This window comes from Neopelma chrysocephalum, unplaced genomic scaffold (genome assembly GCF_003984885.1).
Source record: "Neopelma chrysocephalum unplaced genomic scaffold, ASM398488v2 Primary Assembly neopelma1_88, whole genome shotgun sequence".
NCBI classification, from domain to species: Eukaryota; Metazoa; Chordata; class Aves; order Passeriformes; family Pipridae; genus Neopelma; species Neopelma chrysocephalum.
Genome location: NW_020897750.1, coordinates 4354430 through 4367917, shown reverse-complemented (window position 1 = coordinate 4367917; position 13488 = coordinate 4354430). Strand labels below are relative to the sequence as shown.

Below are 13488 nucleotides of genomic sequence, written 5' to 3'. Positions count from 1 at the left end.
TTCCCCCCGCGAGCCCCGGGCCGGGTCTCACCTGGCGGGGGCGGCCCGGGCCCGTCAGCGCCGGCGGCCGCCGCCGCATTTCGAAAGATCCGCCATTTTCAGCCCGTCACCGCCGCTCCCGCCCCCGCCGCACCTGCCCCCGCCGCCCCGCCCCGGCGCCGCCCCGCCGAGCCGCCAACCCCGGCCCCTTCCGCACCGCCGGGTCCCGCTCAGACCCCGCTCCGAGGGGCAGCCTCGCCGCTCCCCGCGGCCCCTCTGACCGCGCCACCCCGCCGCGGCTCCGGGCGCAGCTGCCCCTGGCGAGCAGCGGGGACGGGATGGGACGTGCCGGGCGGGCGCCCCCGCGGCGGAGGGGCGGCCGGGACCGGCCGTCCGCGCCATCCCGCGGGGGAGGCCGGTGGGGCCGCCCGGGAGCACGGCCCGCCGTGGGCAGAGCGCCCGGCGAGGCCGGGCCTGCTCCTTCCTGGCGGGAGGCGGCTGTCAGCCGTGCCCGGCACCCCCTTCCCCGTCCTCCCGCCGCCGCTTTCCCGCCCCTCGCACTCACCGGGCGGGCGGGTGCTCTCCCTCCTCCTGCGCTGGCAGTGCCTCTCCGCGGTGCCGGCGCCCCCCCGGTGTCGCTCCCGGGGGCCGCGGCGGCGGCCGCGCCCGCGCCGATCCCGCCGCCGCGTTTGTTCAAAATCACGCGCCCCGCGCCATTCCCCCGCCGCATCCCATAATACTGCGCCGCGCCGCCCTGGCAACCGCCGGCGCAGCAGCGCCCCGCGCTTCCGGGACCCGCCCCGCCCCGTCGGCCGCTTCCGGGGCCGCGCGGGCGCCACCCGTGGGAAGAAGAAGAGGAGGAGGAGGAGGCAGGGAGGAAGCCGCTGTCTTTCCCCGCGCGCGGGATTTGCGCGCGAACCTGTCCCGTGGGATATCGCGCGCGGGGCCCGCCCGGCGCGGCCAAGTCCCGCTCCGCTGCCCGCGCTCCTTCCCCCCCGCAGTCACGTGACCGCCCCCGCCGCCGCGCGCGGCTCCATGGTGGGAGGAGGCGGTGGTGGCTCCCAAGATGGCGGCGGGCGCGGTGAGGCAGGACCTGGCGCAACTCATGAACTCCAGCGGCTCCCACAAGGACCTGGCGGGAAAGTGAGTCGTCCCCGCGGCGGGGCCGAGGGGTGCGAGCCGGGGCGGGGTCGAGAGGGGGGCGCCGGGCTTTGGGAGGGGCGAGGCGGGTCTTGCCCAGGGGCCGTGCTGCTTTAAATAAAAAGAAGATGGAAAGATTTCACCTAGTCGTTCTGTAATTTCTTTTTTTTGTTTGTTTACGGGCTTCCCGCGTGTCCGCCCGCCCCTCAGGGCTCGGCTTCTGTGCCACAGCGATAGGTCAGGGAGTTTATTTGCCCCGGCTGCCATAGATACGTCAATGACTCTACTAGTGTTATAGCAATACTTATTATTATTTCCATTATTTTTATTATTATTATTTTATTATTTTGGACGGCAAACCTCGGGGGTTGAACTGCTCGCGGCGCGATGTGTCTCATGGGTTTTTACTCCCCCGAGAGATGCGGATCGACCACCTGGAGTTCTTCGAGTCCCAGTCCAGTTGCTTGTGTTCAAGGGAGGCTGAGTCACTTTTAGGACTTGTAGTGTAAAACCTTGGAAATTTCTCCCTCAAAATGTGGCTTCAGTGTGGATGTAGCACTTCGTCAGCGTCGCACACGCTGAGGCAAAGTTTAATGAGCTCTAAGTTGCCATTTGTGCAGGCATAAGCACTTGAAAATGCACAGTCTGCACTGTCGTCCTGTCAAGTGGATCTAACATGCTGTTCACCCCTCACAACACTGCTTCTCAGTCTCACTGAATGTGGCGTTTTGGACATTTTTTCTTTATTAGGCTGAACCCGTGAACGATAATAGTTTTCATTACTTTTTCTGTTCACTATTCTAGGCATGTGATTATTATTTTTTTTTTAAACCTTCAAGATTGTGCATACATTCCCAGATAACAAAATGATGAGCCATGTTGTCTGAGAATCTAGTCCTGGGATTTAAGAAGAGCCAGATATCAATTCCAGGTGTATGTTCATGACCTTTGAGAGCATACTCTTTGGAAAATTGCCACCTCAAGGCATAGAAAATATAAACAAAATTAGGGCTCTGACATAGAAAATAAGCAGAGAGGCAGAATTTATTAGTGACAAAATGTGCCCTGTGAGTGATTTTTAACTTTTTTTTTTCAATCTTGGACAGATACCGTCAAATATTGGAAAAAGCCATTCAGCTGTCGGGTGTGGAACAACTTGAAGCTTTGAAAGCTTTTGTAGAAGCAAGTAAGTAGAATTGGTTACATGCTGAGTGAAGGCCAGAGGTCTGTGGGGTTGCATATTTGTAAGCTCTGCCTGAGGCTGCATAAATACATGATGTTTAGGTCCTGTTGGAACTCAAACACAACAGGAAGAGGAGCTGTCATCACCTTATTCAGAATTTCAGAGGGAATGAAATTATTAAGGGGTTTTTTGTGTTGTTTTGGGTGTTTGGCTTATTGAACACCTCTGTAAATTACACCTCTTGTAATTCTATTAGAGTTGAGAGTAAACTTAGTGAGACTAAGCCTAAAGGTTTACTTTGTCCAAGATATTTCAGCAACTGAAGACAGCGATTCAGAATGAAACACCTACTTAAACTATAAATTGTAGTGAAAAATTCATTATTATCTGTCAGGGGTTAGAACTCTGGTGACCTGTAGTCAGTTTCTGAACAAAAAAAAAAATCACTTTTAAAAACAACCCCCTTCACTTGGATGCAGTTTTAAAAAATGGAATATTAAAATTCATTCTAAAAGCAAATGATCGCTTATAGTGAAAGCACTGACAAGTGTTGCATCTCTTTTGTCTTTGACCCAGTGGTGAATGAGAATGTCAGTCTGGTGATCTCACGTCAGCTGCTGACAGATTTCTGTACCCATCTTCCAAGTCTTCCTGACAGCACAGCCAAAGAAATCTACCACTTCACCTTGGAAAAGATACAGCCTAGAGTTATTTCATTTGAAGAGCAGGTGAGAGATCAATGTTGAGGAAGTTTTTGGTTGAGGGTTTGGCTTTGGTTCCCCTCCCCGCCCCCCCTTGTCTGCTGACTATTTTGAGCCTTTAAAAAAGCTGTTCAAAACAGATACTCCCACTTGGAGTCCAGTTTTGCATTCCTGTACGTGGAAAACCTGAGCTAAATGCAGAGAGTATTTAGGATTGTGCAAAGAATACAGACTTAGTCACTTCATAATGATGCTGGGCTTGTAATTCCTCTGCTACCAGAAAATGGCTTCTTACAATGGAACAATACTTGAGCTTGGACTTGCTGTTGAGAGACAGACTGGTACTCATTGTATTTGCCTCCTGCCCCAGTACTGGGGCAGGCAGGTGATGTAAAGAGCATGCATCTTGACAGATAGCTTTTGTTTCGAAATGAACAACTTCTGTGTGTGCATTTAGTTTAGCCATAGTCATTTTACGAGGAAAAAAATGTTGAAATCACAGTTCTAGTTGACTACTGAATGTGCTGCGGTTCTTTTCCAATTCAGTTCTGTGTTTTGCTGTATGCATGTGCATCATCACCTGAGAGATTGTTTATCTAAAAAGCCTCTAGGATCTAGTATTGAGAAGAAAGGCAAGGCAGTTTCTGTCATGATTTATATTTTCTTCTCTTTATCTGTTGTCTTTTTAAGCAGCTCTTACTCTAAGTATGAGCTGAATATGCTTGCCTCATGTTGTCATGATTATGCATAAATTAAATCCAAGACATCTGATGATTTCTTTTCTTTTACACACACTTCCACTTCTAAAACCTGGGCTGTAAGCACTGACATTTTACCTACTGACAGCTGCCCTACAAAGCAGAAGTTTCTGCATTAGGATATAATCATAGTTCACTTCATTCATGTCTCACAGGCATGGTATGAGGTGTAACTGCAACAAATGGCTTGTGAATCTTGGTGCTCCAGTTCTTGAAAGATTCGTTTCATCTTTTTAAAAGCTTTATAAATGGTTACTACTTGTCACTCCCTGATGATGAACTCCTTTTATGTTGTCACAAACTGAAATGGACGTGCTTCAAACCAGCATTCATATTTAAAAAGCTTGGTATTAAAACTTGATCCAGGAGTCCCACACAGGACTCCTTGCGTGGGAAGAGTTGCATGTGTGCAGGTTGCTGTGTCTGTGAAGGTGGGGTGTAGGTTGAGGGGATTCAGGAACAAGAACAAATACTGTGAAAGTTAATCCAGAATCATTAAACTCTTATAGTTTCTGCTACTGATTTTATTATTCTTTAGGTCGCTTCAATAAGGCAACATCTTGCATCGATCTATGAGAAAGAAGAAGACTGGAGAAATGCAGCACAAGTGTTGGTGGGGATCCCTTTGGAAACAGGGCAAAAGTATGCTACACACAGTTCTGAGCTGTTACATGTACTTGCTCTCTTTGTACTTAACTAGATCAGTGAGTGAGAATTTTTGGGTTGCATATTTTCCCAGAGCTACTGTAGTTCAGGCCAGAACTACTGTCAGATGACAGAAGTATAGCTTGATGACTGTACGTTACAGTAGGAGTTTAGTGGGTCAAAATGCTGCATCAGAAGTTATGCACTATTAATTAGTCTTGCTGATAAACAATTCTTTTTAATAGTATTTTGCAAACACGCTCCTCAGGTTATGGAAAGGTTCTTGAAAGGTGGCAGTTCTTCCATGTGTCCACCTTCTCAGTTCAAAATGAAGACACAGTTTGAAATGGGATATAAACAAATACAGTAGAGGATTCTTTCAGGTCTTTGTGGGGTGGGTTTGGTTTGGTTTGGTTTTTTAGATTTAGAACCTTTGCTGTTACTTTTCTCTGGTTGTCCTTCCTATTCTCTTTCTCTGCATGCAGAAGGAACTGCTGTAGGCTTTGCACTACAAGTTGGCTTCTTAACTCAAATGGCTCACCACTTGTGGCAGACTTCCAATCCACAAAAATCAGATTATTAGTATGTACATTTGTGTCTTGGTGGACAGCATTATTTCTACTGCTGTTTGTAGGGGCCAGTTCTATATTAGCATTCATCTCAAATTTCCTTACACTGAACAGAGAGCGCTGATTTTGGTGTTAGGGAAGAAGAAAGCAGGGTAAACTAAATGTTGCCAAGTGCTTGAGAATCACAATATATGTTTAGAACAGTTAGGAGCAAGGGTAGTTCTGGAGCAACTCTGAGCACTTGCTTTTCTTTCTCTACAGACAGTACAATGTGGATTATAAACTGGAGACCTACCTGAAAATTGCCAGGCTGTATCTGGAGGATGATGACCCCGTTCAGGCAGAAGCATATATTAATCGAGCTTCCCTGCTGCAGAATGAATCAACTAATGAGCAGCTGCAAATCCATTATAAGGTTGTCTAACTTGCTTTATTGCTTTCTCTTTCTGTAGGGAAATGATTCCACACTGAGATGTTTGGGTTTTTTTACATACTGCCACTAAAACTTTCATAAAGAGAAAAGAGACAAAGGGAAAAGCTTCTAAATGGTTTTGGGAGCTTGAGAGACACTGCAATAATGAAACAACTCTTTCCTTGTGATGCGGGGATAAGGCTGAAAAGGTTCCTTAAATGCCAGTTTCCTTTACTGATTGAGAAGGCTTCAAAACATCTGAAATATTGTTGAAAATGTTGCCTCTACCTTTGTTTGTAAATCTAAGAGGGGGGAAAAAATTGCATTCAATAACTAGGGACAATGGAAGACCTCCCTGCCCTCCTTCCTTCCCCTCAGTAATAAGATAATGATTCCCATCCATAAAAGTAGCTTCTTTAAAATTTTAAGTAGTTAATTAACTGCTGGCCTTTCTGCTTATTTGTGGGTTTACTGTGTACGTAGTTCATACACATTTCTCAAATGAGTTTAGTAACTGATGAGCAGTGATGACTACAGTGTAACAGTACTGATCAAGTGGATGGTGTTTAAAATTCTACAACACAAACCAGGTGTGCCATGAGCTGTGTAACTCAGCGTCTAGTGGCTTTGATTTGTTGGTTTTCTCTTTCCTTTTTTTTCTCCTCCCTTGCTAATTTTTAAAGTGTGCACTTGGTTGAAAGTGTAAATATTTTCTGTAAATTATAGAAGAGCACAAAGGAAGGAAGAAATATCAGATGCTCTTACAGCCCTGAAAGGAAAAAGCAAACACTTGAAACACACAAATTGCTACCTAAGTGCCAGCTGTCAGTGTCAATAGTGAAGGGGAACCTTACATAAGTACAGTATCAGCTGTACAATATTTCATGTACTTAAGTTTCTGGCCTTTACATATTTGAATATTTAACATGTGAACAGTGGTGGGAAGTGCCCTTTTAATTGCTTTCCATGATACTTGAGCAATGACTTATTTCAAGTCACGCTAATTCTTTGAAGACACAGATTTCCCTAAGATGCAGAGGAACAATATTTATGGGAACTGTCACTTGATAGTGTGCAATTTTTGCGCACCTGTATTATGCAGCCACCTCTGCTAGTTTTCTTTTTCTGAGACATCCTTCCTTTCTAGGTTTGCTATGCTCGAGTTCTCGATTACAGAAGAAAGTTCATTGAGGCTGCCCAAAGATACAACGAGCTGTCCTATAAGAGCATAGTCCATGAAACTGAGCGACTGGAGGCATTGAAGCATGCTTTGCATTGTACTATTTTGGCATCAGCAGGTAAAATACATTTTTGTGTAAAAGACCCAACGTAGGTATTTCCCCTGAAGCAAGTAATCTTGTGTATTACTTGTGTGGAGGTGTCTTTCACTAAGATTTGTTGAGGAATCCAAAGTTGTGAACACGATGTCAAAATTGCCTATTGGCATCTGTTAGCTCAGAGGTGGATTAGTTCGGTGTCTTTGCCAGTGATAAGGTGGCATCTTGGTTAAAAATGCAGAAGGTAGTGGCAAACGGTGTTTTGGAACTGAGCACAACCAAATTCCTTCCTTAGTACAGCTTCCTGGCTGTTACTTGCGTGTATTGAGGAAAAATAATGATAACTTCCTGTTTACCTCTAAATACTTGATGCTTTGGTGATCATTTGTGAGGATTCTTCCTGACTGCCCTAGGACAGCAGCGTTCTCGCATGCTTGCTACGCTCTTCAAGGATGAGAGATGCCAGCAGCTTGCAGCCTATGGGATCTTGGAGAAAATGTATCTCGACAGAATTATCCGTGGAAATCAACTGCAAGAGTTTGCAGCTATGCTGATGCCTCACCAGAAAGCAACTACGGCCGACGGTACGTATTTCTGTAAAACCTCCTAATGTTAGGTGCTCATCCATGGGAGTTAGACTTGCCCAATTCAGGCAAGAAGTGTAATGGAAAAGAACTTAGTATTGCTTATATGGTTATTTTTAAATTATTTTTTCAGCATGTCACCCTCGTGGGCATAGTAAAGCTTCTTAGCTGTAGTTCATCTTACTGATTTGCCGTTCAGGTTTTTGAAATACTCTTCTGGAAGATAACTTGTCAAATTTTCTTTCTCTGGCCTCTTCACTGACAACCTCCCAGTATTCCTGGCTGAGTCTCTGTCCTTCTGAGCTTCTCTAGTTCTAAGGCACTGTTATAAATAGGATGCCTAGAAACACGTGACATGCACATAAGCCATAAATGGTCTGTGCAGATGATGAATTTATTTGAACTGCTTCCTGACTTGACAGGAGGGTGACTTGAAGGAAGGAGTGAGGGGATGATTTGGACCTCACACTTTATCCAAATTGTTTTCTGAACCATCTCACTGTCACCTTCTTAGTTCTGGAACCTCTGAATAGTGAGAAATAATGTCACATAATGACTTCACTGGAATCCTAAACATGCTGGTCTCTGAAAGAAGAAAATCTTCCTAGTAAATTACAATTGTTGATTAGGGTACTTGCTAACAGTCTCTTGCAGTCCTTTCCTTGGATCAGTTTGTTGTTTATTTATAACCTGTACTGTTTGTCCTTATAAGTTAAAGAACGCAGCTTAGTTGATATTTAATAATGTGCTTATCTTCAACTAGAGGTTAAGGGGCAAATGAGTTAAACTGTTCAGTCAACAGCGATGGACCCTTAGATAAGGGTCTGTCACAAGAACACTAAGAGAGGTTAATTGTACCCTAAGAGCTGTAATGAATAATAAAAAACCAAAGCAATGGTCTTTCCATTTGGCAAGCTAGGAACTGATCACAGGAGGTCAAACTCCCTCAGTTCGGACATTGAGTCTTGTAGCAAGGGATCCACTTGATTATTCTAGAAATTAAACAAAAGGGTTTAAGCTATCTGCCTTAAAATCAACCACGTGCGGTCTATTTCTTTTTGTTCACTGTCTCTGCGTAGCTTAACACTGATGCGAGGCAGATGCATCTGGACCTTCTGCACTTGTAACACTTTGAAAAAAAAATAGAATGCTTTTTCACTTGCTCTACAATATAAACCAATATTTAAATCTTATAGTAATGTTTTGAGCTTTTTTTTCCTCATCTTAACCCTTAAGGTTCCAGTATCCTGGACAGAGCTGTTATTGAACACAACTTACTATCTGCGAGCAAGCTTTACAACAACATTACTTTTGAAGAGCTTGGAGCGTTACTAGAGATCCCAGCAGCCAAGGTATCCATTGTCTACTTTTTTTTTTAAAAAAAACAAGGAACATCAGCAGCTTGAGAAAATAGCTGTGGTAAATATTAGGAAAAATAGTTAAATATTAGGAAATAATTAAATATCGCATGTTATGAGGAAGGTTGAATACCTAGCACATCTTGTGAGAATGGGAAGGTGCACCATGTGGAATGAGCAATAGTGGAGTTAGATACCACTGATAGTATGTCTAATCATTTCATAATTAGTGTTGTCTATAGGTTCCTTCCCCCACAATGTGTGCAGATGTAGAAAAGCCTATAAGGCTGTTAAGTCTTAATAATTTTTAACTTCTTTCAGAATGGATGAAGTTTCTGCCATCTTTCTTTACTCTTCCAGGCAGAAAAGATTGCTTCTCAGATGATAACCGAGGGTCGCATGAACGGATTTATTGATCAGATTGACGGAATTGTTCATTTTGAGAGTAAGTTCAACCACAGTAATTTACTTTTTTAGCACCTTTCAGAGTGAGCTTTTTGAGATGGTGTTCAACAGGACAACGAAATTTAGGTTTAATACCTTGTCTGAAGGGAGCTTGCTGTGTCTTGCTGCGGCCAGGAGGTGGCAGGGTTTGCCACAATGGAGGGAGAACCTTTGACGCTTCACCCACAGAAAAGTGTGAATTTATTCATTCAGTCTCCTTGCAGGAACAGGCTCACCAGGAAGTTCTCTGTTCAAATCTACTTTCAATGCAGGAGTCAGACTTTTAACAGCTGAAATAATGATAGCTTTTGAATACCGAAATGAGCCTGATGTAGCTGCAAGGAAAGCTTCCTCTGTGAATTGGGCGAGGGCAGTGGCAGATGGAAAGGTTGCAGTTGAAGAGGCAAGGGATTTGCTAAGACTTACTTTGTTTAGAATGGGTTGTTTGGTTTCTTTTTGCTTTTCAGCTCGTGAAGCTTTGCCAACTTGGGACAAACAGATTCAGTCGCTGTGTTTCCAAGTTAACAACCTGCTGGAGAAGATAAGTCAGACAGCCCCGGAATGGACGGCGCAGGCCATGGAGGCCCAGATGGCTCAATGACTGTGCAGCCGTTGTCCAAATGGAGGCAATCAACTGCCTGCTATGCTGGAAGAAGGGAACTGAGCAGGACTGTGAAACAAATAACCCACATTCATTTCCCTGTCTTCTTCTTTCACTGTGGCTTAGGACACAATTAGGTGATACCACGTTTGGTGTGACAGGCTTAGAATGTTCTCTGAGCTTAGAATGATGCTGTTGCTGCCTCTGTGTTGTACTCTGCTGTCCTGAAAACTGTAGGTTCCATGTGGAAGAAGCTGTAACGTCTGCAGCAAGATTTGGGTTTGGTTTATTTAATTTCCCCCCCACACACTGTATTGTTAGAGCTTTGTGGCCCATTACTTCCTGTGATGCTTGAATCCTGCTATGAAAATAGAAGCACCGTGTTTCTTTTAGTTGTAATAAAGGCTAAGCCATTTGGCTTAAGTGTTGTAAGGACCCAGGTTTTCGGGTTTGGTTTTGTTTTGTTTTACTTTCATTTTTTTTCTTTAACAGTAACTTGAAATAAGTAGAATTTTTGTAATTGTCATTTTCAGCCCCTGAAAATGCTAAATGTATAACAGCTTTTTTTCCTTCTTTTTTTTTTCTTATAAAATGCAAGTTTGAAATCTTAACTTGAAGTAAATACTGATCTTCTCTTGCACTGGTGGTGCACCAGGGCACAGTTATTTGTGCTGGGAGTTGAGGTAAAGACCAGCGTTGCCAAGAGAGCTTGTTGCAGTGATATGGTAAGCAATGAGAACATAGAACATGCCGAGTAAGGTAAGCCAAGCATGCTCTTTGTTTTATTTTGTGGGACAGCACTGGTAATAGTACAGAAGTATCTGGAGTGCTTTCTGGAATTGGAGGTGTAACAGGAGACTTTGACAGGTAGGGATTCTGCACTCAAAAGATTAAACAACTTCTGCAGCTGGAGTGGCCAGAGAATACTATGCAACTTAATTATATAATGAGATACAACAACTAGGTAAAGGTGTCATGTGATAAGCAGGACTAACTTGAGATGCTTATGCACAGCAGTGAAGTATCAAAGTGGCCCTTCTGATGTTTATCAGTCTGGAGTTGGGCACTCTTTGCCCATCCTTTTGGTTCACCAGATATACATTTAAAAAACATGACAAACATTTGAGTCTTCAGAGACTTTTATGCTTTGTTATCTCCATTATGTTGGAAACTCACTCCACTCAACTGCATACAATCCACAGAACATCGTATTTTTCAACTCTTTAACTGCTTACAGAAACAAAACCAAGTTGGCTGACAAGGCAAACATTGTAGAAAAAAGGAATTCACAAGGTTTCAGGATGTCAAGCTCAGCAGAAAACTACTTGCTGTTAAATAAAAATCTTTACTACAGGAAAGAACAGTGTGCACACCTGCTATACTTACTATGCTTGTCTAGATTCATAAAGAAGTGTCTTGTTTCAAGGCTACTCAGTAAGAAACTGTCAAGTGAATTTAGACCCAGTTATAATGTTAATCTGCTATGCAAGTTTTGACCTTAGAATCTTAGTCCAACAGCATCATAAAAGGAAGAGCAAAGTGATGACAAATGGTTTTCCCTTTCAAGGTTGAAGAGTATTTTGACCACATTTTTCAATGGAAATTACTTGTAACTTGTTCAAAATGGTACTGGCTGAGAATTTTCTCTCCCTTCAGGAGAAATAGTGACATAGTCACTATTAGTTTGGAGCCTATTGTTTTCTTCTTGCTTGTGCCCTGACTTGTGCACACAGCTCTTAGGGAGCATGCCCTTTGCAGATGAAGGGGTGCCAGGTATGCCATTCATACACATTCCAATTTAGGGCATTTGCTGCTTCGCTTTGGTATTTAAAGGAAAATACAGTTGTAAAGAGCCATACCAGTGTGTGTTCACAGCTGCTTCATGGAATACCTTTTATCCCAGTGCACCAGGATTGATTTCTGGAAAGCAATAAGCAGTTTTACTGAAACACTTCTGAAAGAAGAAACCCAAAAGTGGCCAACTCTAGCCTCAAAACCAAGATGACCTTTGGTGATGCATATTTCAAGTAAACCACAGACAGATTTAGCTGATGTGCCCTTACATAACCCAGATGTAGTTCTATTTGCAGATGGCTTGTCCTACCACCATGCAAGGACAGCAATGGTCTGGGTATGCTGTAGTGAGCCAGGGACAGGTAATGGAAGCATGACCACTTCCAGCAAGGATAAGTGTGTACAAGGAGCACTAGTAGTAGCCTTGACAAGTGCAGCATTTGGGGTATGTCATACCCATGTTATGGAAAGTGTGTTTTTCACATCAGGGAAAAGAGTATTTAATGGAGAAGAAACAGTTTACTATAATCAGTACAGTTACCTGCAGAAGTTGTTGTAATACATTGCCCAGCCCACAGTAGAGGGACTGGTCAAGAGAAATTGGTAGAGGGAATGCCCTCACTGATGCAGCTGCAAAGGCCAGAGCCAGGCACCCTCTGGGACAATGTAGTGTTCTGGTTCTGATGGTTAACCAGAATGAATGGCCAAATTTGACAGACTAAGACTATGTATGAGAAGGACTGCTCAACAGAAGAAAAGAGACTGTTGGAAAATAAGTGGGAGGCAACTCAAAATGATGATGCAATATGGTCAGTTGTGGGAAAGCTGATTCTGCCAAAGAAGTGTTTACTCACTGTTGCTAGATGATTTCATGATAAAGCCCATGGAGGGATAGTGGTAGTAGCCAAGTACAAAAAGTATGGGCAGCTCCTGGAATTTATACCACTGCAAATAAAACCTGGAACAGCTGACTGTTTGCCAAAAGTTTTCAAGTATCTGACTGAGCTCAGAGTTAGGAGAGCAACCAAATAGGCTCTGCAGACACGCCACCCACGGCTGTGGACAAGCATTTTCTAGTGGTAGACAGCTGGGTAGAAGCATTTCCAACAAGAAGGGCTGACACAGGAGGAGCAGTAAAAGCCTTGCTGAAAGAAGTTATCCCTAGATACAAGGTTTCACCATCAACTGAACCAGAGGTGTTCATTTTACAGTGAATATATAATCTGCTGTGTAAGTCTTTGGGGATAGAGGAAATTACATATACCATACAATCCACAATCTTCAGGACAAGCAAAAAGGATGAGTAGTACATTAAAAGAAAAGATAGCAAAAATATGTGCATACACTCATTTGAAACGGCCAGAAGCCTTGAATTTGGCTCTGGGGGAAATGCCACAATAACCTGTAGTGCTAATACCAGTAGAAGTTCTCTGTGGGAGGCACTTGGCTTTACCAGGAATTACAGCCCAGCTAAGACCAGCATCTTGGATGGTCATGAATGTGTGACCCAGTGTGTTACATATATGCAGAAAGTGTTTGAAAAGCCGGGGAAGTGGGCTCAGTAGCATCAGCCCAGCCCACCTGAAATACAGATACGTGATGTACAGCCTGGGGATCAAGAGTTAATCAAGAGATTCTCATGAAAATCAAACTAAGAACCTAATGGGAAGGACTATATACTATGTTCCTCTTTTGTTGTTAGGTAAGGAAAACTGGTTACACCATTTTGACATTAAACGAGTAGTGAAATGATCAACCAGCTGATCAATAACTGACTTTTGAGAATACTTCATGATTTCATATTGATTATCATTACTGCCCTGTGGCAATCTTGTTAGCCATAAATTATGTTATGTTTGTTACTTGGAAGGGCAGTGGTTAAATGCCTCGAAAGTTTTCTTTCTGCCTCCTGGATGGTCAGACAGGAAAGTTTCCTTAACAAATGTGGACAGAGCAGTGCTAACCCCTCTGAGCCCCGCCCCACTGCTGGCCTGCGAATCCTTCCCACTTCAGCCATTGAACCAAAACCAGCAGCTCCCCACT

At 43.9% G+C, this 13488-nt stretch overlaps 2 protein-coding genes across 6 annotated transcripts in view; one reads left to right on the top strand and one right to left on the bottom strand.

Moving 5' to 3' along the window:
• Positions 1–580, bottom strand: part of LIN54 (lin-54 DREAM MuvB core complex component) — a 45506-nt gene extending 44926 nt beyond the window's left edge. For 4 of the 5 annotated variants that reach the window (XM_027692806.1, XM_027692808.1, XM_027692809.1 and 1 more), the window contains exon 1: positions 545–580. The gene's annotated coding sequence lies outside the window, so the exon portion shown is untranslated. Of the gene's footprint in view, positions 1–31; positions 105–544 lie in introns of those variants that run through there. The other variant, XM_027692807.1, reaches the window with a different exon arrangement.
• A 408-nt stretch (positions 581–988) lies between these two features.
• Positions 989–10092, top strand: COPS4 (COP9 signalosome subunit 4). Its single transcript, XM_027692838.1, has 10 exons — positions 989–1122; positions 2226–2305; positions 2879–3030; positions 4300–4403; positions 5237–5390; positions 6535–6685; positions 7078–7248; positions 8485–8600; positions 8967–9051; positions 9518–10092. The coding sequence occupies exons 1-10, from the start codon at positions 1046–1048 to the stop codon at positions 9649–9651; spliced, it is 1224 nt and encodes a 407-aa protein (XP_027548639.1). The 5' UTR covers positions 989–1045; the 3' UTR covers positions 9652–10092.
• Positions 10093–13488: the final 3396 nt, after the last annotated feature.